Consider the following 26374-nt stretch of genomic DNA (forward strand, 5'->3'; position numbering starts at 1 on the left):
AGGCTCAGAACCCCAGCTCCCGCTCGGCCTCTGGGGGGCCGTGGGCTAAGAACTTGACCCCTGTGGGTCTCAATATCTCACCTCTGAAATTGGAATACCAACGTCTTCGTTATCCGGGAGTAATTAGCACAGGGGCAGATAACTTGAAGTCAATCTATATAAATAGGAACTGAGGTGCCACAACAAAAAATTTGGTAACAAGTGTGATTACAACCTTATCTTTAAAAAATGCAACTAAAAAAAAAAAATAAAAAAAAATAAAAAAAAATGCAACTAAAAACAAAGGAGAAACAAGCAAAGCAAAAGAGAGACAAACCAAGAAACAGACTCTTAACTATAGAGCACAAACTGGTGGTTACCAGAGGGGAGGTGGGGGAAATATCGTGGGAGCACCGAGAACCGTACAGAATTGTTGAATCACTGTACTGTACACCTCAAACCTATGTAACACTGCATATTAATTGTACTGGAATTTTTTTTTAATTTCAGAAGTAAAGTAATTACTGTTAGGTTAAAAAAAGAACCCAAATATCATGCATATAAAACTCTTTTGTTTTAGAGTTAATGAAACATAGGTCATGATTCCAACTCTGTGCTCATTTCTAGAACAGCAACGGACTCACGTGCGATGGCAGGGAGTGTTTGGCGTGTTTTTCCTGACCATATTCTCCAGGCTGGAGGTCTCTGCCCGTTTTCCTGAGGTTTTTTTTTTTTTTTTTTAAAGATTTTATTTATTTATTCATGAGACACAGAGAGAGAGACAGAGAGAGAGAGAGAAAGGCAGGGACACATGCAGAGGGAGAAGCAGGCCCTATGCAGGCCTGATGTGGGACTCGATCCCGGGTCTCCAGGATCACGCCCTGGGCTGAAGGCAGACCCTAAACCACTGAGCCACCCAGGGATCCCCCTGAGGGTTTCTCTTAACATTTTTCGAGGCAAAGAATTCTTCCCCCGTGATGTGGCATCCAGCTGTCGATACAGCCCTCTCAAGAACAGATACGGAATGAACAAATCCAACTCTTGGTCTTCACTTCAGTGTCAGCTTTATAGACCTTTTTAACAAATTCTACAGATCACTGCCATTTCCAGCTGTATGGTAGACCAGATACCCCGAAGTCTTCCCTCTCCGCAAAATATTTAGAATGTGGGAAGAAGAGGAAGAGGACTACCAACTCAGTGGGTGGGGTTGGGGGCTGGAGCAGGGCCCCCCATGGGAGGTGCGAACCCTCAAAGGGTCACTCTCAATGAGATTAGGGTTTGGAAAAACCCCGCCTGGGACGAAGTGACATATCTAGTATGTCTGCTGCAGTCTGCATGGTGGGGAGATGGGAGGCTTGCAGAAGCATGTTTTGGTGCCTTTTCAGTTGTTTTGGTACACCCCCCCCCCACATCACATACTTTTCTAAATGAGCTCATAGTGTCCTGTAACTTGCTTTTTTCCTCTTAATTTGTCTTCGTGATTTTTCAATGTGCGCTCTATGTATTTATCTCATTTTCAAAAAGCTGCATGAGGGGCACCTGGGTCGCTCAGTCAGTTAAACATGTGACTCTTGGTTTCAACTCAGGTCGTGATCTCAGGGTCACGAGATCCAGCCCCTCACTGGGCTCCCGAGCATGGAGCCTGCTTGAGAGTCTTCTCCCCCGCCCACCTCTGCCCCGCCCCACCTGCTCACACGCACACTCTCTCTCTTTTAGAAAAAAAAAAAAAAGGATACAAAGCTGCATGACACTCAGGGTATAGATATGATTTAATTTGAAAGTACAAAATCACCCCCCACTTCTAATTTTTCTTACTTTGCTTTCTTTTTCTATGGCACTTACACTTTCTAATGTACTCGATACTGATGCATTATATTTATGTTTTGTTTCTTCCCATGAGTGTGGAAACTTCGTGGCTCTGGGATCTGTGTTGGGTTTTTTTCACTGGTTTATTCCATTTGCTTAGACCAGAGCCTACACAGTAGGTTCTCAGTAAGTATTTGCTGAAGGAATTAATCAATGAGCTGTCCTTCAACCAACACTTCAATGACTGATAAGTTTTCATGACTCTAAACAACCGTCATACGCGCGTCTATGTGCACAAAACTGCAAAATCAAATACTTTATGTCTAAAAGATCATGGTCACTGGATTAGAAACTGTATGGAAGAAACTACCTCCAGGGGCAAGTCCACCCACTATCATCTCGCTCAGGAGTACTTATTGCTGATACATAACGAATGACTCTATTAGAACTGCCACTCAAAATCATTCCTGGAGGCTTTTATTATTGCTCTGCCATAGAGGAGATGCAAGACTTCAAAATAATCACAGGTTTGTTCCCAACTACCCCTTCACCCTAATCCATGCCCCTCCCTCAATACTCCTCTTTCCCCTGGGTAAGAAGGTGGCAAGAGCAAGCTCTTGTTTTATCGCTCCAAGTTGAGCCTAGGGGCAGAGCTGAGCATTTTAGGAAGATGGATGTTGATGGTGGAGTAAACCTGGGATCCCATTAAGTTAATAATGTTTATTTTCTGTGAGTAACGTTCTCCATGTGATATAGGATCAGGGGAATGACCACACAATGGCAACATTAGACAGAAAGAAACTATTTGTGAGGACATCACATGATGCTAGAGGAACCTGCACAAGCCAAACACCTAGAAGGGGGCTGCCTCCCACCCCCAGTGCATTTTCCCAATACATCGTGGCCCCCTCCAAATTTCACATCCAGCAACACTCACTCCAAAGGTACTTAATCCTAAAGCATCCCCTGAACAATAGAATGAATGACCAGATATTCTATTCTATTCTATTTTATTTTATTTTATTTATTTTATTTTATTTTATTTTATTTTATTTTATTTTATTTTATTTTATTTTATTTTATTTTATTTTATTTTATTTTATTTTATTTTATTTTATATTACCAGATATTCCATTTTAAAGAATGTGCTGTCTTTTTTCTCAGGGTTTTTGTTTGTTGTTTGTTTGTTTTTGTTGTTTTTTACCCTCAGGTGATTTTGGGAAAAACAACATTTTTGGGAAAAACAACAGCCAGCCCCTATTTTTCTAAAAGAGGGTAACTCCAGGGATGCCTGGGTAGTTCAGCAGTTGAGCATCTCTGCCTTTGGCTCAGGGCGTGATCCCGGGGTCCCGCATTGGGCTCTTGGCAAGAAGACTGCTTCTCCTCCCTCTTCCTATATCTCTGCCTCTCTCTCTCTCTCTGTCACATGAATAAATGAATAAAATCTTTAAAAAAAATAAATAAAAGAGGGTAACTCCATATGAAAGCAAGACTTGAAATGGACCTATTCAAGCCCTGCCTCCCATCCTTTGACCGAAGAGGAATAAATAGTGTCTTGGGGTTTCCCTCCCAGAAGACATGCTTCTGAGCATCATAACTGCCGGCCCAGTGGGAAGAACAATTCACCTGTTCCCTGGACTACTGGGACTTCCTCCTCCCATGCCTAACAATCACCCACAGGATGAATGCAAAGGCTCGAGGGTGATTTTCAAGCCTTTCTGGAGTGTGGCCCCTGCATTCCCAACTGATCTCCAGCCAGCTCCTCCCAGCCCCTTATGTTCCAAGCACACTCCACCATCGCTCTGGGCTGGTGGGTGCCCTCCACTTTTGTTTGCACGCACTCCCAGCCCCAACATTTGCAGGGCCAAGATTTGAACACGAATGAAAGCATGCAGACTGCATGTCTCAGCATCAAAAAGTGATAAATCACACTAGCAGATTGTTAAAATATGCTCTATCCTTCTGCCTTGTCAAATATACCTTTATAACAACCGAATGAAAAAAATCTGTGTAAATCTGTGGATTTTTGGCAAGATGTCCAAGTCAGCTGAATTTAATTACTGTTGCACTATGGCTGGGTATTGTGCTGATGGGTCAGGCTGTTTGAGTAGTAAAATAGAGATACACATTATTCATAAATTATTATATCTTTATTGCAGAACATTTTCCCTTACCTTCATTCAACAAATTAAGTATTTATGATCACAGTGGTTTAAAAAATACCTTGTGATAAAAAAAAATACCTTGTGATCTATTAATGGGACTGGTCTAAAGGATTAAAAATGAAATGCAATAGTATTTAAGCTATACAAAATGGGAATATATTTCATCAAAAGAACAAAAGATAGGATTGTAAAAGTAAAACAATTTTGAACTAGTTTTCACATATTTAAAAATTAACTTTCTTGAAAAAAAAAGAAACCTGCAGGATTACTTACAAAATTAAAAGATCAACTTATAATTAATGGAGATCCACATTTTAATAAAAATTAAATAAAGCTGAAAATGTTTTAAGGTAATTAAGTTTTAGCAAATAGGTGAAGAGGGTAAAAGTATTCCCAGGTCTAGTGTTCGATGTCCATTCCTTGCCCAAAGTAAAGCATCGGATAGGCTCTTTCAGGCCCATTATTCTAGAATGACATGTAAGCAAATCTAAGAGGAATATGAATTGGGTAATCTTGTCAACATTGCTCAGCTACTTCCTGCCACTGTTGCAAACACCATCCTGACACGTGAGCCCCCCTGGAATGACTAATTTAGAGCCCAAGGAGAAGTTTGACAGTGGATGCTTGCCCCTCCTGACCGGAAGTGAGACTTGATTATACGAGAATAGTCTGTATTGGTGCTGAGAGAGATTTACCAAGTAAATCTGTCGTTTCCCTTGCCTGTGTTTCCGCCACACAAACCCTGAAGCAATTGGCCCTCGCACCTCCGTGACAGAGGCAGCGAGCTCGGGGGCAGGGACACAGGGCAGGGGCTGAGGACACCCCACCTCCCTGGGGCCTGAGCGGGTCGGGCATCGCACCGGGCAGATGCTGGCCTCTCGCAGGCTCAGCTCCAGCCTCGCAGTGGCAGAGGGACCCTCGTATGCTTCAGGGGATTGAGTTTGTGTGCTGGTGGCACAGGGACCCTAACGTGCAGGGCCCAGAGACCCTCCTGCCCTGATCGAGGGGTGCCCCTGGTACATGGAAGACTGGGGTGATGATCGAGGAGGCCCCCCCACCCGGCCTAGACCTCCTGTGTGAGGGGAGGGCCTGTCCCTGGCAGGGGCCACACTTGCCTTCCCAACAGGCCTCATTACGTGGCGCTGAAATGACTTGTTTGTCCCTGTGCTCCCACTCGGCTGCTTACAAACAAGCTTTGCTTGTACTTCGCTCTGTTGTGTCTTGAAGGTAATACGTGTGTCATCCGCCAAGGAGGACCTGATTTCGGGCACAGTCTCCCAACTCTTCCCGCCGCCGTGTTTCCCAGCCACCACGCTCAGGGCTCCCACTCGTGGGCTGCAGAGGCCCAGCGGCCAGGGCCGCAGCCTGCGGGGCCAGGTTCTGGGGCGCACACAGCTTGAGGTGACCCAGCCCCCCCAAAGCTCGACTCCAGGGCCCAGGGCCTCGCGATGCCGAGACTCTTCTTCCTGCTAACTTGTTTTTACTAATAAGTTGGAGCGACTCTCGTCATATCTCAGTTTATTTGGAGAAGCTGAGCACCAACCCAGGACAGGGGAGGCACGGAGGATGGGGAGGCCCCACAGGCGCTTCTCCTTGAGGTGGGGGCACCGGGAGGCTGGGAAACGGCCAAGGGTCTGACACCTCCGGTCGGCAGGGACGTCGGCCTCGGAAGCCTGTCCTCTGTTCCGGGTCTTGGGTCCCCCAGGACGCTGAGTAAAACGTGGAAAGGTCAGCCGTCGTGCTTCCAATCCGTGCTCACAGGCCAAGACTTCACAGTCAGCCTGGCGCTGGTGGCGCGGAAACTAAGGGTGACAGTAAAATACTTCTGGGGATCCCCAGGTGGCTCGGTGGTTTGGCATCTGCCTTGGGCACAGGGCCTGATCCCGGAGACCCGGGATCGAATCCCACATGGGCCTCCCTGCATGGGGCCTGCTTCTCCCTCTGCCTGTGTCTCTGCCTCTCTCTCTCTCTGTGTCTCAGGAATAAATAAATAAAATCTATAAATAAATAAATAAATAAATAAATAAATAAATAAATAAATAAAATAAAATAAAATAAAATAAAATACTTCAGGCCCTCCCAGTCTTATTGTAAATATGTCTGGAATGCATGAATTCAGAACTCAAATGGCCTATTTTGGGAGGCCAACATTTCTTAAGGAAGTAAACCAGAGGAATTGCAAAAATGTGCCCGGGGAAACTGAAATAAACAACAACAAGGAACTACTCAAGTGCTTGGGTCCAGCCCCAGCCAAAGTTGGTATATAAGGGGGTCCCCCAGCAGAAGGCGGCATCAGACCCCCCTCGACCTCTCCTGATTGCCCTCCTCACCTGTCCTGAGTCCTCTCTACTGACACCATGGGGTGCTGTGGCTGTGGAGGCTGCGGAGGCTGCAGCAGTGGCTGCGGTGGGTGCAGCAGTGGCTGTGGTAGCTGCGGAGGCTGCGGAGGCTGCGGGGGCTGCGGGGGCTGCGGGGGCAGCTGTACCACCTGCAGGTGCTACCGGGTGGGCTGCTGCTCGTCCTGCTGCCCCTGCTGCTGCGGCTGCTGTGGGGGCTGCTGCAGTACCCCCGTGGTCTGCTGCTGCCGCCGCTCCTGCGGGTGCAGCTCGTGCGGGTGCGGCTGCGGGAAGTGCTGCCAGCAGAAGTGCTGCCAGAAGTGCTGCTGCCAGAAGCAGTGCTGCTCCTAAGCAAGGGGCTTGGCCTCTGGGGAGGTTGGGGACAGGCTCACCGCTGCGCTTAGATGTTTCGACTTTCTGAACTTTTGTCTCTTCTCGGTCACCTAAATATCAAGCTTGTAATTTAATAGAGAGACAGGTGATTAGAAGTCAGAAGTCCCAAATTCAAGTTCATGGTCTGCCAGCGCAACCTGACCACGAAGAAGTTTCCTTAGCCGCCTTGAGTCTTACTATCTTCCTTACTCATCTATAGAATAGTAAGATTGAACTAAGAATTTCTGACGACTTTTACGGCTTTAGCAGCATATGAATCTATTAGATTCTCAAAATTAAATTCACAGTTTCCCCACCTCACAGATTCCTGTATTTACTTTGGCTATTAAAATTTGTTTATACATATGTGTGTGCACATACACACACACATATATATCAATATACAAATATGAAATTAATTCTCAATCCTATATGAGCTACCAATCAAAATCCACACTGAGAAAAAAAAAGGCCAAAGCTCACTCCTGAGGGTGTAAAAATTAACATAAATGTACTCAGTGGGATAAAAATGATGTTTCTTCATATATTTCATTCTTTTGAAATATTTAGTGTTTGTGGAACTTCTGCACTTATATTCCCACTTATATCAGTTATTTACCATACATTACTTTTAAGTTCTAGTGTTCTCAAATTTCCCTAAATATAGATATGCTTTTAATAAAACAGCAGAAGTCGGGATGCTTGTGTGGCTCAGTGTTTGAGTGTCTGCCATCGGCTCACGGAGTGATCCTGGGGTCCTGGGATCGAGTCTCGCATCAGGCTCCCTGCAGAGAGCCTGCTTCTCCCTCTGCCTATGTCTCTGCCTCTCTGTGTGTCTCTCATTGATAAATTAATAAAATCTTTAAAAAAAAAAAAAAAACAGCAGAAGTCAAATTCGGTGATTCAAGATCCAGCCACTAGCCTTGAGGTGGCTGGATGTTGTGGAGGGTCAGTGGCAGCAACAGTGGCCGTGGCTTCCTGGACCATAGCTCTAGTAGTATATGCTTGAATTCAATTATTCCAGAAGGTGCTTCTTGATTTCTCTCCCTTCTGACTACCTCAGGTGCAAGAGCTTCCCACCAGTCCATTCAGCCTTCACGTCCCGGGAGGCATTTCTTCAAGTCAGGCTAGAACCTGCCCCTCCAAGCCTCCTAATAATTTCATACACAAAGTTTCCCAACTGTATCTCTAAGTTTTGGTTTTCTGCAACTGACACTGGTACACGGAATGCCCCCGACCATTTTTTTTGTGTCAAATTCTAGCCATCCTCCAAAGCTGAGAGGAATCCTAGTTCCCTTGCCCATGTTAATGGAATCCTTCCTTTTTTCCAAACTCTTATTGCTCCACATGGCACGTGAGAAATTACTTCTGTTCTTTCCTATCTTTGGTTTTTATAACATTCAGTTTTAGCCTTTTTGGGGGGGGGTTGTAAAAAGTAGAAAAACATTTAAAATAGTGTAAAGGGGGCATGTGATGATAATATAGAGGAGTCTTTGTAGTATAATAATTATTTTGGTCTTGTAAACCCATCTGACAGAACCTACAATCAGTCTTCATATGGTAGGAATCAAGAAGAAAGCCTTTGAGAAGCCAGGCTTTCTCTGTGTTCCTGGTAGAGGCTGCTACCTGCCCTCCTAGTACCATCTGCCTCCTACCTTCCCAGCCCATTTGGCACAAATCACTGGAAATAATATTACTTAATCCTCAGATTCTCCTGCAGCTAAATGTTGTCACATGGCTATATTCTAGCCAATGAGATGGCTCTTTAAAAGGACAAAAGTGGACCTTTTCTCTTCCTTTATCCTTCTGAGTGGAGAACAAATATGATGCTTAGTGCTATGGCCACCATATTTCGAGCACGAGAATGAAGGGATCAAAGAGATGGTGGATCCATAAGCTGGAAGGATCTCTGAGGAAGTGGAGCTATTATTCTGGCTCTTGAGTACCTATCCCCAGACTTCTTGTGAAGAACTAATTTCTATCTTACTTAAGCCATTGTTCTTTTGAAGTTCTTTTTATATGCAACTAACATGTAATCCTAATTAATAAGCATGCCCTTCCAAATACATAAGAGAAAAACTAGTAACTTTTTCAATTCTAAACTCCTGGGAGAGATGGGAAGAGCTAAGCTTCTCTATCTACTGGTATCCCAATTAGCAATGACCAGGGGAGCAAAGTGCCATAGTACAAATGAGAATACAGGAGGTCTACTCATGTAAGCTGTGGGGGTTGTTCTTACAGAAGAAGGCATATGGGTCAGAAAGGAATCTTAAAAGTTGTCTGCTATGCTCCTTCTCTTCATTTGTAAGCAACTTGCTCTTTTTACTTTATTCCTAAACATCTCCCCCTTCATAATACAGACTGTATTTCTACATTTTTACATTTTTTCAGATACCTACTTCTAGCCACAACTATAAAGAGTACCACACCCAAGTGGAAGTACGTTTTGTTATGGCCACAAGCAGAGCATGCTACTTAGTTTTGGTCTTAGAGTCTAGAAGTCGGGTAGAGTCTGACGAGTTCAGGTCCCTATGAATAAACTAGTCCTAAACAGTTCTTTAATTCAGCTCCTTATGAAGACTGGAGAGGATTTGAAATTGCAAAGTCCACACCCAAAATTAAGTAACTATCTCTTCCCATGCAGTCATCTCAGTGATAAACATATAATTTACTTATATGTTATTATAATTCCATAATAATTCCAGAGTCATATAATTTGTGTAATTCGACAGGATGGTAGTGATTTTTGTTTGTTTTAAGAAGGCTCCACGCATGATGTGGAGCCCAGTATGGGACTTGTCCTCATGACCCTGAGATCAAGACCTGACCTGATATCAAGAGTCTAACGTTTAACCAATTGAGCCACCCAGGTGCCCCCCGGATGGTAGTTTTTCATTGTTAATTTTTATAAAATAAATATGAAATTATTCTAGATGTCTCAACCATGCAGAAGTATACAAATCATATGATAGAAATATTCCCTTTCTCTCATTGCCACTTTAGTGTGGTCTTCTGTAGTGGTGCTCCTTCCATCATTATCAGTGGTGTGCTGTGGCAATGAGTGAGGTATTCTTTTTTTTTAGTTTAAGTTTATTTATTTATTTTATTTTATTTTTTTATTGGAGTTCAATTTGCCAACATATAGTATTAAACCCAGTGATCATCCCTTCAAATGCCCCCCTCAATGCCCATCACCCAGTCACCCCATCCCCCTGCCCACCTCCCCTTCCACTACCCCTTGTTCGTTTCCCAGAGTTAGGAGTCTCTCTTGTTTTGTCAGCCTCTCTGATTTTTTCCACTCATTTTCTTTCCTTTCCCCTTTATTCCCTTTCACTATTTTTTATATTCCCTGAATGAATGAAACCATATAATGTTTGTCCTTCTCCGATTGACTTACTTCACTCAGCATGGTACTCTCCAGTTCGATCCACGTTGAAGTAAATGGTGGGTGTTTGTTGTTTCTAATGGCTGAGTGATAGTCCATTGTATTCACAGACCACATCTTCTTTATCCATTATCTTTCGAAGGACACCGAGGCTCCTTCCACAGTTTGGCTATTGTGGACATTGCTGCTAGAAACATCGGGGTGCAGGTGTCCTGCTGTTTCACTGCATCTGTATCTTTGGGGTAAATCCCCAGTAGTGCAATTGCTGGGTCGTAGGGCAGGTCTATTTTTAACTCTTTGAGGAACCTCCACCCAGTTTTCCAGAGTTTACCAGTTCACATTCCCACCAACAGTGCAAGACGGTTCCCTTTTCTCCACATCCTCTCCAACATTTGTTGTTTCCTGTCTTGTATTTTTATTTTTGATGGATGGGGTATTCCTAATCTGTTTGGTACAAAGAGTCATTTTCTGCTTGGACTCCAAACTGGAACTAATGTTTCAGGGTCACGCAGTGGAACATGTGCAACGTGCTCTCCTGCTTCCGTAGGTTGGTGTGCTCCTCTCCAAGACCATGACCCCTGAGCTTATGGATGATACTGACTCCACTTCTGCATTCACTCATCCATTCATTCATCACTCCCAACAGGGTCTGCTGAATCTGCGCTCTGGGCTAGAAAGGGGATTACTCAGAGCAGAAGGAAGGCATGGTCGCATTAGAGTGGCCTAATGTTTGACTCTCCTCTGGACATACATTGGTTATTGGTTTGTATTTCTCACTCACTTGAACTCAAGCAAAACTGAGTGACCACTGGGCCAAGAAAATGTGAAAAGGAGTGATGTGGATCGTTTCTAGATAAAAAATGTTAGGACCCAGTATTTGGCTCACCACATCTTTTTACTCTGTCTCCACAATTATGAAATCTGGGAGGGAAATGGTTTGTGTTCCCTGAATCTTTCAGTAACTGTCATAAGCAGAGCCCTCCTGGTGATCTACTATGGCCAATTAGCATGAGTGAGAACTTCTGTATTTAAAAGCCTATCCCAACTGTGAAAACTTTTCTTGAGGCACTCACAAACTAGTAGGGAGACATCATGAAACCACAGGCCAGGAATGTACTGTGCATAATCAAATAAGTGCTCAAGGTTCAAAGGAAATAAGTCGTGATAATGTCCCTCTCCATCTTTGCCCTATTCCTTTTTCATTCTGGTTTCCGTACTTGAAAACCGTCAGTCTTTAAGTATTAACAGAAACTCCTTCTAGCCTTAGGTGGGTCACCTTGAAATGGATTCATCTATAAGACTGGAATAATATGACATCAAAAAAATTGTGAATTTTGTGTGAGCATACAGCCTGAAACCAAACCCTAACATTTTGACTAATCAAAAACATCTGCAGCATAGAAAAAATATTTTCTCTGTTTTGTGTAAGTTCATTTTCTTATTGGACATTTTCAAAATAAGGAACTTCCATGGAGGGTAATAATATCAATACAACAGGAAAATATACCTTATATAAAGTAGTTATTCTTGTTTTTACTTTTTATAAGGTATACTAGTAAAATGTATTAAGGAAACATCCTTTTTTTTTCTTTTCTCTTTTCTTTTTAATTTTCACCTCTTTATTTTCTTGCAAAAATGTATCTAAAAGAAAGTACAGATATTTTTCCCACCCTTCCTTCCCCCATGGAGCCATACAGAGTGACCTTTATCTGCATTATTACGAGGCTCACAAGGCAAGTTTTACCATGGGTTCCCGAACTTTCAGTTCCCACCTGATGGGAAATTGAGATAAGCCAACAACAGCAATTACATAAATGATGACATGATTAGGCCCATGTACATAAAAGTGTGATGGAGATACAGAGGAGAATAATTGATGGCAGCGGAATAACCAGAGAGGATAGGGTAGGCTGGCGGGACTTTGAAATTGTCATTGGAGATGAACACGTTTCTTTAATAACATCAAAAATTGGTTCTCTTATTGATGTCAATCAATCCAAGGATCCAGGAGGCTTACGGATATTTTATTATCTTGCCCTGGACCTGAAGTGTTTTGTCTTCAGTCTTACTGGATTACACTTCAGGATTAAGTCAGTGTAGATTGAACATTGGGGTGGACATAAGGGGGGTGGGTGGGAGCAGCTGTTTTTAATAACCATTGTCAGGAAATTTTTCTGTATATCATGGCAATATTGCTTTATAAACTATAAATGGCTCATAAAAACGTATATATATGTATATACATTGAACTACAAAAAAAAAATCCCTTTACTTCCTGTAACAGTTCTCTAATAATGCCCTGCCCTACTGGACTCTGAACTACTTCTCGCAATTATTTTTCATAAGTTCTAAACTTTAACTAGAAGGCTCAGGATAAAAGGCAAGACGGCACCACACAAACAGCTACTTTGAGTTTCTAACTGAATCAGGGGGTGACCATGACCTGCTGTGAAGGATGGACATCCTGCAATGGATTCAGCTTGCTGGTTCTACTTCTATTCGGAATAGTTCTCAATGCAATCCCTCTCATTGTCAACTTTGTGGATGAAGGCCAGTTTTTTCACAACCCCATCTCTTGCTTTGAGTGGTGGTTCCCAGGAATTATAGGAGCAGGTCTAATGGTGAGTAACATTTATTTGGCTTGGAGAAGGACCTGTTTTACCAAATTCCTAAACACTATCTTTCAGCTTTACGGTGGGCTATATCTTGGCTCAGGGTACTGTCAGGGGCAGTGGAGTGGTATTAATTCATGCTGGCATCAGTGAAGAATGACAATTTAAATAAACTGTGGTACAGACTAGGGAGCTTGGGCAAAAAAATTAATAATCTGATAAAAGTTGGTTGGATTGTTACCTATCATATTTCTTCACATGTTACACTGCTCTTCTAAGCTTTCTAGTTAGTGTTCAAGATGTTTTGAATCCATTCCTTCAGCTTTCCTTTGCCAATACTAGTTTCTAAGTATGCACAGATAAATGGGAATGGGAAGTGCTACCTACAGGAGTCTTAATGTCAGAAAAGGAGCTTTTGTTTGGATGTGTGTATGTATGTGTTTCAGTGATGACGAGTTACCACCACTGGTCTTATCTCAGACTTCTATGAAAACACTCTTGGGTCTATTATATATTAAACTTCAGATAAAAATTGGCCCTTCAGCTGGCACACTGGATTTGAGAGCACTCTGACACCAAAAAGCCATTTTAGGAAGCATTTTCCAGAAGTTGATGGTTTCTTTCCCTTTAACATTGTGCGTGAGCAATCTATTCACCTTGCTTCAGGTAGAGGGCTATTTCTTCAAGCAACCCTGAGAGTTCTCTTCCAGGCTGAGAGAAAGTGACTAACGGTACCCAATCATGATGCAATTGCCAATCTTTGTGTCTGCTTTCTACCCTTCTAGAAGCTTCTCTCTTCTATCTACTTAAATAGCATGAGCTTCCTTGAATTTGCTTAGAACCAGAAGCCAGGAACAGCTGTCCAAGTCTAACCAACAATGGCAATTGCCATGAAGCCCCTAAAAGTTCCTTAGTTAAAACAATCCTTTTAGGATAACTCGTGTCACTTTAAATATAAATTGGCACTACTACAAACCCCATCTCAATTAAAAACAGTTTCTTAAACCACATCTTCTTTATCCTTCTAATTACTCAGCCATTAGAAACACCCACCACTTGCTTCGATGTGGATGGAACTGGAGGGTATTATGCTGAGTGAAATAAGTCAATCGGAGAAGGACAAACATTATATGGTCTCATTCATTTGGGGAATATAAAAAATAGTGAAAGGGAATAAAGGGGAAAGGAGAAAAAATAAGTGGGAAATATCAGAAAGGGAGACAGAACATGAGAGACTCCTAACTCTGGGAAATGAACTAGGGGTGGTGGAAGGGGAGGTGGGTGGGGGGTGGGGGTGACTGGGTGAGGGCACTGAGGTGGGCACTTGACGGGATGAGCACTGGGTGTTATTCTATATGTTGACAAATTGAACACCAGTGAAAAATAAATTTATTAAAAAATAAAAATAAATAAAAACAGTTTCTTGCTAGCATTAACAGGGCCAGAGGTGGTGATGGCACACACCTACATTCTTTTATGTTGGTGGGGGGAGAGAAGAGGAGGGAGTGAAGACACAGAGAAGGGTACACAGAGAGTACTCTTAAGTGTCAGCTACTGGGTTCATACTTTACACATCTCGTTTCATCTAATAATCTAAGCAGATAATCATTGGCATTTTAGCAGATCAGCAAACAGAAGGTTAAGAATGTTAACAAGGCACACAATGGGTGTGAAACTCAATTCCAGATTTATCTGATCCCAAAGCTCTGTTTTCCACCAGCTTTAGCACCATAATCCTGAAGACCTGTCCCCAGTTGACAAAGGGGAAAGATGAAATCCATAATCTAATCCATAAATTTAAGTGACTAGGAAACTGAAGTATATAAAGGTGATATAAATCTGTGAAAAGTTTCAGACAATCTGGACTTCCTGTCCTATGACTACATTTACTTTATCATCCTCAATAAATATTAATGCAGGACCAGAATCACGTGAAGGACCTCTATTACACAGTACTGTGGAGCATTATCAAGGCAGCAAACAATTCCTTGAAAATTTCAATGGGCATTTTATAGACTGAGTTTCAAACTCTAGACTAGGCTCACAAGCAAACTGGTAGGTGATAAAAGGTGATAAAAGGGCTCAAGTACAGATACATCTTCATGATCCTCGGCTATATATAGAATGTAGAAGAATATTATTTTCAAAGGGAATCATTCAAAATACTGACCTCTTCATGTACTTGTAAACACACAGAAAATTTAATTAGGAAGCATTCACTGCCTGTGATAGAACTCTTGTCATAGTTCTTGAAATCTTTCTAAAATTGCTATGGTATTTTAAATTTTCTTCAAAAATAGGAGATTTTGCAGGAAGTAGCTATTAATATCTATGGAATTAATTATTGATTACATCATAAAATACACATTCGCTTTGCGGTTTTATGAATTAGTGAAAAGAGACGTGAACCTTTTTATCTTTTGAAACCATGACTAAGAGTAGATGTTACGTAATTATTTTCAATCATTGTCTGCTAAGTGGAAAAATCAATACATGTTATTTTTTTTTCAGATACTAAGAAACAAGACTTGAAATGTTTTCTCTAAAAAACATAAAGGCGTGTGTGACTATCATAAATTTTTAAAAAAGTTTAAAATAAATAAATAAATAAATAAAAAACATAAAGGCCATTTTATTTTTATAAAGAGATTAGCTGGAAGTCTGAGCTTAATCATGCTTGTTCATTGGGTACACTTATTACATAATGATAATTTATCAATTCTTAAGGTCTTAACAGGGAACAAATTGTTGAAGAAATTAGAAGGTATTATGTATAACAAGAATTTTCAAAATATAGTTTTTACATTTATGATGAGCTATGACTTTGTGTGTTATTCTCATGTTCAAGTACTTAGAAAAATCCCCAAAGTTTGCATTCTGCCAGAGCTTTAATGATTTAAAAGCTTTCTTGTACTTCATTTGTAAAATTGTATTTTATAATTTTTTTAAATTTTTGTAAAATACAACATATTTTACAATCTCACTTCTAAAGCTGGATAAAAGTACAGGTTTCTATAAGAAAAAGTGAACAATACTACTTTTATATGAAAACAAAAGTCTACTAAGATATTTAATTTCACAAAGACTCATACATTCAAATGTGCTTAGGAATTGAAGAGAAAGAGTATTCTCCTAATTACTCACTTTCACAGGAGATTATCTGGATGATTTATTGTAATTCAGTCGCACATACACACACACACACACACACACTTTCACATTTTATTGCCCAGGGGCGCTTGACTATCTCAGTCAGTGGAACTTTGACTCTTGATCTTGGGGTTGAGAGTTTGAGTCCCACACTGGGTGTAGAGATTATTTAGAAAATAAATAAAATCACATTTTACTGTCCATCTTATAAAGAGCCCCTCCAACTTCCAAAACCTTGAATGGGCAAAATGGTTGAAATAGAGTGATTATCAAGTTACCCATAATGATGTAACAAAGATGTGTTAGGATGTAATGAAGTCAGGGCACCTGGGTGGCTCAGTCAGTTAAGCATCTGCCTTTGTCTCAGGTCATGATCTGATCCCAGAGTCCTGGGATTGAGCCCTCTGTCAGGCTCCCTGCTTAGTGGCGAGTCTGCTTATCCTTCTCATTCCACACCTCCTCCCCAGCTCATTCTCTCTCTCTCCCTCTCTCTCAAATAAACAAATAAAATCTTAAATAAAAAGATGTCATAAAGTCAACAGGGTAAAGTTTCATATACTATAAGCCACTGCTACCTTATAAAACACCTTTGCAAGGGAAAAGAACTACAAAAGTAAATGTCCAGCATCTCTGAAATAAAGAGTTTAGTTTATATCAATAAGGAAAATGGAATGACTTATCCATTTGAGTTGTAACTTAATGTTCCAAGTTTAACAGATTCATTAAGTTTCTAAATCAGGAAAAAAAAACAAACAAACAAAAAAAAAAGTTTCTAAATCAGGGATTGGGAAATTTTTTTTTATAAAGAGCCAGATAGTATTTTAAGCTTTGTGAGCCAGGCACTCTCTCACAACTATTTAACCACACCATGGATGTGTCAAAGCAGCCATGCACACTATGTAAGTGAAGGGGCACGGCTACATTCTGATAAAACTTTATGTGTTAAAAAAGAGATGGCAGGCCAATTTCTGTTCTAAATTATTTGTTCCTTAGGTTCAGAACACAATATAGCTTCTGGGTACAACAAAAGAAGCTTAGTCCATGAGTGTGGACACCTATTCAAGAAGTAAAATTTCTCTTCCCTTTTCTTCTGGGCTCTCAGGTATGACCCAGATGGCCTGGGCCGTCTTACATACCTGTGTCCCCTGAATTATGAGTGTTGGTGTTCAAGGCTATATTTAAGCAAAGCTTGATCACAAGACCATGTTCTCCAAAAATGACATGGAGTCAGCATATGGTCAGAGTGGGGAGAAGTTTGTCAGGAAATCTGCCTTGTAAGATGTAAATCTTAGACCTGTTCTAAAAGAACAAAGGTGGGTATGAGCTTGAAAAGAAGCATCAGGGAAAGAATAGTTAGAGGATGATGAGATGAGCCACGTGGTGGTGGTGGCGGGGTGGCAAGGATGAGAATGGATAGATCTATGGAGGAAGAGAGGAGAGCTGTTGGAACTGGCCAGTATGGAATCATGGTTGAGAGTCTGGGCTTTAGAACCCACATAACTGGCTTTGGATCTCAACTCATTCACTTTCTTAGGCCAGTGACTCAAACTTGCTGTGTCTCAGTGTTTTCAGTGGTAAATTGGGAATAATAACTAGCGCCTACCTTCTGAGATTACGAGGCTGGGATGAACTGAAACATGGTGGACACCAACAACAGTACCTGGCCTGTGGTTAGAAGTCAATAAAGCCTTAGAAAACAAGAGTGGAAGGAAAAAGAGAGAACTGTTTCAGAGCAGCTGTGCTGAGAGAGCAGAAAAACCTCACAGCTAAATTTTCTACACTGGAAGGAAATGATTTATATGTCACTCTTCGATGATACAAAGCTTTTTCCAGTAAGAATTCCTAGTCATAGCTGCTGACTAGATACTACCGAAAATGTAGACCTAATCCTGAGAATGCGGCATCATTTCTTATAGTTTTCCTCAGCAATGTGCATCTCCTTCGACATAGAATGCACTGTATGCAGCATTCCTGAACATCAGTGTAAAGTGAGGTCATGACTTGTCATGGGTACATCAGCAGAAAGGAGAATGTGGAACCCAAAGTCATTCTCTAGTCACTACCTTGGTAGCTAGCTGGCAAGATGACCCTGGGGGTAAGAGGGAGGTTGGGAACTGGGAGAGGGTGGTGACAGAATTTTTAGTTTCCAGCTGCCAGCCAAACAATTTCCTTTGTGGATGCTTGCCAGGTTAATTTATACAATTTTTGGGAAATTGGAGAAGTGGTCATAGATTATAGTAACTTAAAAAAAAAGAAGAGGAAGAACGAGAAAAAGGTTAAAAAGGGGGGGGGAATTTTGGATGATGCAAGCAATCCTTTCAGAAATATTCCTTCCAAAATAATGAATAAATAAATCATTCTAATCCATTTAAAATCCAGGTCTCTCTAAAGATGAGAGTAAAGTAAGAATGAAGATAGAAGAGTTAGAAATCGTTGTCCTGAAATCCCCCAGCACTCCCCCCTCTTTAATCTTTGTGGTTGAAATGGGGATCCCAAAGTACCCAAGATCAAGGGATATTGCCCTATTTCCCACAACTGGTGGGACGTGGAGATGACTGCTTCCTCATCTGATGAGAAGTAATAATATCCATCTTTCCTGTTAATGTGATTTCCAGGTCATTCCAGCAGCAACAATGTCCTTGGCAGCAAGAAAAAGAGCGTGTTGCAACAACAGAACTGGAGTGAGTATGTGCCGTGGGCCTGGAGCCAAGGCACAGGAACGGTTAATCACTGATGTGTCAGCAAAGCTTCTCGAGTCATCAGTATTTGCCCCGCCAGTGGCAGGCCACAGTCTTAGGAACATGCAATCTTCAATGATTATGTGATAATGTGGAAAGTGTGAAGTCTGTCTGTCTGTCCTTTTCTTTCTTCTTTCTTTCTTTCTTTTCTTTTCTTCTTTTCCTTCCTTCTTTCTTTCTTCTTTCTTTCTTCTTTCTTTCTTTCTTTTTCTTTCTTTCTTTCTTTCTTTCTTTCTTTCTTTCTTTCTTTCTTTCTTTCTCTTTCTTTCTTTCTTTCTCTCTCTCTCTTTCTTTCTTTCTTTCTCTTTCTTTCCTTTCTTCCTTTCTATAAAAACTTAGCTTTGGAATCAGTCTTCACATCTTTCCTCAATCCTCAGTTCCACTAACTGAAAGGTTTTCAAAGAAAGGAGATTTGTAAGTCACATCCAGGGTTGTAAACAATTTCTTAATTCTCAAATACTTGTTATTTTTGTGGTGCATATAAACGACTTCGGAAAGTGTGTCTTCGGGTCTATGAGATTGGTTTGCTAGGATCAGAATAATTGTCCTTATCCAGTGAAAGGAGCAATGGTTATTTTTTTCAAACATTTACTATGTGCCCATTATGTATGAAATTGTAACTAAAAGTAAAGGAAGTGAATATTTACTAACCTTCTGTTACTATGCTCAGAACACTTCCAGCAATACAATCCTATTTCTCTCAAACCACTAAGTGGGAAATATTATGCTCTCTGTTTCATTGACTGAGAAATTGATCCTCAGAGAACATAAATAATTTACCATGGTAGCATAGCTAGTAAGTAGGTGAATTTTTATCCAACTCCATTGGACTCCAAAATTCACAATCTTTACACTATTTTTGCCATAACCATTGTTACTAAGTAATGCTGAGGACTTTCCATATTCTCTAAAGAAGGGGGTAGATTAATAAACAAGCAGTCATAGTAAATATTCTGGCTGAGCTTAAGGTTTTAAAGCAGTGGTGCTTAGCCTTATGAGAACATCAGAATCATCCAGAATGATCTTAAAAACATCAATGCCTGGTGGCCCCCAGAGACTCGGCATTTTTCAAAAGCACCCTAGATGATTCTAATGAGAACCAGTGTTTAAAAGCGTACATATTTATATCTGTATTACATATTTATATTTTTAAAAATTACCATTTTCTGACATTTGATATTTATCTAGGATTATAATTACTTTGCTAATTGTTTATAGTCCATCTTTGTTCCTGATACACCATAGATATTCAGTAAATATTAGTTTTGTTTCTCCCCTCCGGCACTTTTCTTTTTAAATTATAATTTGTAGTTTGGCTTTGTATTACCTCTGTATTGTACCTACATTCTTGAGAAAGATATCTTGAGATGTGTCTAAGTCCCTGAACTCTGAAATATCAGAACACTTCTATAGATTTTTGTCTCAAATCAAATTTCCATTAAGAATCTTTTCCCCCTACATATCCATTAAATGATGTCATCTTTTTAATGATTGCTTACATTTTTTTGTCTTTGGAGGACAGTAAGTAGAGAAAAACCAAAATACTTTTTCATGCAGGTGTTGGGCTTAACTCAGCAGGTTTTATCCCCCTACCAACCTTGAAAATCATTGGAATTCATGCTTCAGCAACATTACAGATTATTACGTGCCAAGGAGCGACAGGAACTCTGGAGTGGCAGGGTCGCTATATAATAATGCTCATGCTATATTAATAATAATGGTGCTGGCTATTTAATTACAATTTCCAGTTTATATTGATTAGATGCAATAAAGTGTCCGTAGGCACTTTTCTCACTTTGTGACAGTCATGGGAAGACTGGTATTTAAGTCATACCATGTATCTTCCAAGTCTAGAAAAGACCAAAGCATCATAAAGGTGACAAAGGCTGATAAAGTAAAGGGGTGGGAGATGGGGTCACCAATGCTTTTCTCCTGTATTAACTGTTCCAACTATTTCCCACACTTTAACTGTTCCTTGCTCCTTCCCTTTGTCCAATTCTTGATTTTTGTTTCCAAATGCTTTGGTTTTGCTGAATGATTTACATGAACCCCCACTCAGGGGAATTCAGATCCCCAGAATCACATCCTGCAGCCAGGCCATCCTGTGGTGATAAGATGTTAGAAACAATAAATGACCAAAAAATAAATAGTGCACTTCTTGACGAGCAAATTAAGTAACTTGCACAGACCACAAGTATTGTGGAAGAATGTGGATTTGAATTCAACTCCAAATCCATCATTCTGTGCTTTTAGCTGGAAGTATTCTGCTGTAGTGATTAAAACCTGAGCACTAGCATTTCCAGGCTGTGAGATTTGGACACATTTGCCAGCCTTCCTGAATTATATTTTTCTCATACATAAAATCGGAATCATAGTATCTATCTCTTGGGGCTATCGAAAAAGGTAAGGTAATATATGTAAAGCCCAATATTCTACAACATATAAAAGGTATAGGAGGTAGCCATTCATTTTGCCTATTTATTAAAGGTGGGTCTCCTAAACCCTCCGGGAGTGGCAGTATTAGCGTATCAAGGGAAAAGTATTCCTTCATTTTGGCATAATTTTAATTCTTAATTATCATTGATGAACAACTTCACTGAAACAACATAGAGCTTTTTTGGAAAGCATACACGTATACCAGCTCTCATTTGGGCCGTAACGTTTCCTATTAGCACATTCCATGCTTTTTTCTGCCTTTTCTGACTCTCATTCATGAAATGAAAAGATGCTTAAAGGTTTACAATCTTTCTCCCTAACACAATATGGTTCTCCACTGGAGGCAAGTCCTGCTCTCTAGAGGGACATTTAGGCAGTGTCCAGGACACTTTTGGTTATCAACAATTTGGAAGGGTGGACGGACTGCTACTGGTATCTAGTGGGTAGAGACCAGGGATGCTACCAAACAACCCAGAATATACGGAAAGGCCCCCAAACAAAATGCCCTATGTCAGCAGTGCTGAGGTAGAGAAACTCTGTGCTTAACACACCATTGATTGATCCCTGCAGAATGTGGACCACTGGCCACTCACAGCATCAGGGCCAAATCTGGATGAAAGACTTGGGGAGTCAGGAGACCAGACTCCAAAATATGGGGAGTTAAGATCTAATCCAGGTTCTGTTTAGTAGGAAGTACACAGAATGGGGAGGAGATACCAGATGTCAGTGGTCCCTTGAAAAGGACAAGGCTCAGATATATAAAGGTGTAGATTTTCCGGAGACAGTGGCAAGCCCAACAATCTTTGAGAGAGCCTAATCAAATGGCAGAGACTCTGCATTCCTTGTTCTTTGATAATTCAGACTTGATTAAACAGAGATCTTAAGACTTAGGACTGCAGGGCCTGGAGACCAGCAGCAGTTGATCAGGAGCCTTTCATGTGCTGCTGACTCTCGAAACAGACCAGGGACACATAAGAACATGTGCCAATGCTCCTCCTTTACTTTCCAGATGCTTCTGTCATCACTTCTGAATGTAATCACGATCATCGGTGCCGTGTATTGCATATTGGTGTCTACCCACGCTCTCATAGAAGGTCCCCTCATTTGTAACTCTCAAGGGAACGGCACTTCCAATTGTGAATTTTCATTCAGTAACTTAAGGTGAGTATCCTGATTTTCAGATTGTCTCATGCGCTGCAGCTAGTTTGATGAAAATAGTGTGGTGCTAACCTGGTGCCATGTTGTTCTTTGATGGAATGACTGGAACACAGATTACTAGGGATTTAAGCATGTTCACCCCAATTGGACAATCTCTTGGAAATGGAGGAACCACTACATTCAGAATGGTTTGGGGTGGGGGTGGAGCCTTGTCTAAAAGAAGTAGTTGACTCAGCTGCCTTATCCTTGTCTTTAAAAAATCTGTGGCTGCATGGGTGTATGTGTCTAAAAAATTTCTAGAAATATACAGCAGAGACTTAACTTTCGTCCTTGGAGAATGGCAGTGGAGGATGTCCTGGGGAAGTGAAGGGAGCACTGGCTTTCTACACTTCTGAACTAACCCAATCTCTAAGTCCTAAGCAAATGTTTTCTTTATAATTTAAAAAATTGAATAAAGACACAATACATAAAATATAGGGCCTTACCTATAAGTCCTAAAAGAAACAAACACAGTCAATGGATTCATGTAGATGTACTATAAATATACTGTGGGCATAGGAATGAATCCAGTTTAACTTGTATAGTGACAATACTGAGGAGTTACTTGTAAATGGCTTATTTTGGTCTTGTAAGATGGTTCTGTGCTGGAATTCCAGGCACTATCTGTAAAACTGGAAGAAAAGAACAATCTAATTCTCAGTTATCTATATAATTGCACAGTTTGGAAAATAACCAGAATTCACTTTTGTAATTACAGGAAAAAAAAAATCCCTTTCTTTTATCTTGCTATCTTAAAAAAGAAAAATCTCTCAAAATTTGCATACTGTAGTTGCTGTGAATCAAAAAAAATTTTTTTAAAAATTCCCTTTCCCAGTAGATTTGAAGTTTAAAATAAGAGATTTCAAGCACAGATGCTACACACAGTCAGCCCTTAGGAGAGAATAACTCACCAGGCACCAGGCTAAGCTCTGGAGGTAAGAGCCACTCTAGTTGGGGAGACACAGTCACAGAAACAGTTACAAGACTGATCCTATGTTTGCTGAAAACTGCAAAAAGCATACTCCTATTCCATGTGCTGAAAATACTGTTGTCTTCCCAGGATAAATGTCAGTTGTGGGTATCCAGAAATGCAAACTCTCTAAGAACACTTAGCCTTACTCTGTAGTAAACTGAGAAAAAAAAAAATCATCTTAGGATAGATCGTGTTAGAGCTAGAAGTCTCTGGTTTTCCATACCTTGTTATAATGGGTACAAATCCCTTTAACCAGACATTTTTAGCATGACTTTTGCCAGTAAAAGTTGTATAGCTGGTTTACAGATGCAACACTGCGGTTTTGTACTAAGAATTGAGCCCTGTGAAGGGGGAGGGGCTCCTTAATGCTCATGTCTTTAGCAAAGTAGAACTCCTGCATAATTAGAGTCATAGGAGATTAATAATATTCAGCCATTTCTGACATAGAAAACTTTATATAGCTCAACCTAAGAGTAGGTACTACAGAAATGCTGGTTGAATGATAGGAGATATACTCGTTTCATAACTATCAGAGTCCATGGACACATGATCTGAAATCCTGATCTTAGCCATCGTTTCTGGGCCCAGTATTTTGAAGCACTTGCTGTTTTATTATACTTGCCCTTTTCTGGGCATGATGATGCATTCTTTTCATGGTAAGTGATATTTCTGAAAATCTATCATTTCTTTCATTTCAGTGACACTCATCCAGAGTTCTTCAATCTTCAGTGGTTCTACAAGGAGTCTTGCATAGCTCCTACTGATTACACTAATCTCACCGTGAACAGCATCATGCCCAGTGGCTGGAGAGAACACAGCTTACACTTCAATTCTAAAGAAAACAAACACCGGACGATCCATTTAACAGTGTTTTTAGGCCTACTACTTGTCGGGATTCTTGAGCTCCTGGTTGGGCTCAGTCAGATCGTCATTGGTTTCCTTGGCTGTTTCTGTGGAGTCACTAAGAGGAGAAATAGAATTGTATAATTTAATGGTAATAAAATGGAAATATTAGCAGTTTGAGTCATTTGAGAAATGCACTTAAAAGACACTCCTTTAGAAATTCAAAAATGGAAAACAGTCTAGAAAACTGTAGGAGTCATTTAGGCCAAGTTACTTTTACTTTTATGTATAAAGTAAAAACAATCATCCATGGTTGACTTTGAGGAGAGGTGGAGGGAAGTTTTCAATTTGTTTTATATCTTTCCGTACTTCTGTCCTAGTCACATTTTTAAATTCTATTTTCTTGTGTGTGGAAGGAGAAGGGGGGCGGTGGGTGAAGGAAAAGGAAGATGGGGAGGGATGGAGGGAGGACAGAAAGGAACAGAAGATATCCTGGAAGTGAAAATATGGGACTTTTTTTTTTTTTTTACTCTTAAAAAAAAAAAAAAAAAAAAAGACAAACAGATGACCTGAATGTTTTTAGACCTGATTTCCAGCTTACAGGCAATCCAGGGAAGAGGATTTACTCAGACATATCCAAACTGTAGGGTGGTAGATAGACAATAGCCCTATTTTCAACAAGAAAATATATAGGAAAAATAGAAAGTGGGATGGGCTGTGGGAACTATAAATAAAGAGACCAGGTTCAATGAAATGTGTGTTCTGTAGACTGCTGGGGATAACTGGGGAGACCTGTACAAGGAGTGCTTTAGGGGGACACCTGTCTGGCTTAGTCAGTGGAGCATGTGACTCTTGATCTTGGGGTCATGAATTCAAGCCCCATGTTGGGCATAAAGCCTGCTTAAAATAGATTTAAAAAAAAAGGGATTGGTTTAGGTGATGTCAATTATTGCTAGCATTTTTAGTCCTGACAATAATTTCATGGTTATGCAGGAAAATGTTAATTTGAAAGAAATGTGTATATGTTTAGGGGGAAATGTCATGTTTTTAAAATACTTTAGCCAAAAATATGAAGCAATGGAAAAATATTGTTAAATTTAGGTGACAGGTACATGGCAATCCACTACACTCTTCTAAGTTTTCCCGTTTGCATTCCTTCACAATTAAAAAAAGACAAATGCTTAGAAAAACACGTCTTTCAAAAGCTGCTTTCTATATATGCAATCTTTAAAAGATAACAAAACCGTGCATTTACCATATTAAAATGTTATAAAACAGACAAAACTGAAAATCCAATTTTCTGAATGTGACCATTCCCGTATTTTATTTTGATTATTTATGTTTACTGGGCTTAAGGTTCTAGAAATAATTTTCAATACTTATATTATAGTTGCCCCCCCAAATTAGTAACATCAAGAACACGCAGGAATTTTTTTTTTTTCTGAATCTACTTGCTGTATAAAGACCTACTCTTCTCCCATTCTGTCGGTTGCCATTTAGTCTTGTTGACGGTTTCCTTTGCTGTGCAGAAACTTTTTATCCCAATGAAGTCCCAATAGTTCATTTTTGCCTTTGTTTCTCCTGCATCTGGAGATGTTGAGTAAGAAATTGCTGTGGCTGAGGTCAGAGAGGTTGCTGCCTGTGTCCTCCTCTAGGGTTTTTGATGGATTTCTGCCTCACATTTAGGTCTTTTAGCTGTTTTGAGTTTATTTTGTGTATGCTATAAGAAAGTAGTCCAGTTTTATTCTCTTGCATGTTGCTGCCCAATTTTCCCAAAATCATTTCTTAAAGAGACTTTTTTCCATTGGATATTCTTTCTTGCTTTGTCGAAGATGAGTTGACCATGGAGTTGAGGGTCCATTTCTGGTTTCTCTGTTCTGTTCCATTTATCTGTGTGCTGTTTTTGTGCCAGTACCACACTGTCTTGATGATCACAGTTTTGTGATACATCTTTGAAGTCTGGAATTGTGATGCCTCCAGCTTTGGTTTTCTTTTTCAACATTACTGTGGCTGTTTGGTTCCATAAAATTTTAGGTTTGTTCTAGTTCTATGAAAAATGCTGGTGTTATTTTGATAGGGATTGCATTGAATGTGTAGATTGCTTTGGGTAGTATAGATATTTAATATTATTTTTCTTCCAATCCCTGAGTACATAATATTCTTCCATTTTTTTGTGTCTTCTTCAATTTTTTTCGTATGTGTTCTCTAGTTTTCAGAGTACAGACTAGTATTCCATCGTACCTGTCTTTATATATACACATCTTCTTCATCCATTCATCAGTCGATGGACAACTGGGGTCTTACCATATTTTGGCTATTGTGTACATTGCTACTATACACACTGGGGTCCAGGTGCTCCTTCAAATCATTATTTTGTATCCT

The 26374-nt window shown here is 40.4% G+C and overlaps 1 protein-coding gene across 1 annotated transcript; it reads left to right on the forward strand.

Annotated features, from left to right (window-relative positions):
• Positions 1-12389: 12389 nt before the first annotated feature.
• On the forward strand, positions 12390-24430 carry TM4SF20 (transmembrane 4 L six family member 20). Its single transcript, XM_041764986.1, has 4 exons — positions 12390-12664; positions 18421-18486; positions 21989-22140; positions 23848-24430. Exons 1-4 carry the CDS (start codon positions 12482-12484, stop codon positions 24134-24136), a joined length of 690 nt encoding a protein of 229 aa, XP_041620920.1. The 5' UTR covers positions 12390-12481; the 3' UTR covers positions 24137-24430.
• The last annotated feature ends 1944 nt before the right edge of the window (positions 24431-26374 follow it).

This window comes from Vulpes lagopus, chromosome 8, assembly GCF_018345385.1.
Source record: "Vulpes lagopus strain Blue_001 chromosome 8, ASM1834538v1, whole genome shotgun sequence".
NCBI classification, from domain to species: domain Eukaryota; kingdom Metazoa; phylum Chordata; class Mammalia; order Carnivora; family Canidae; genus Vulpes; species Vulpes lagopus.

What these genes read in the sequence shown, in the direction of transcription:
- TM4SF20 (XM_041764986.1), top strand. Translation starts at nt 12,482, where the DNA reads ATGACCTGCTGTGAAGGATGGACATCCTGCAATGGATTCAGCTTGCTG. An exon ending in TTATAGGAGCAGGTCTAATG is followed by an intron (nt 12,665 to 18,420) that starts GTGAGTAACATT and finishes TGTGATTTCCAG; the next exon opens with GTCATTCCAGCAGCAACAAT. An exon ending in GTTGCAACAACAGAACTGGA is followed by an intron (nt 18,487 to 21,988) that starts GTGAGTATGTGC and finishes TTTACTTTCCAG; the next exon opens with ATGCTTCTGTCATCACTTCT.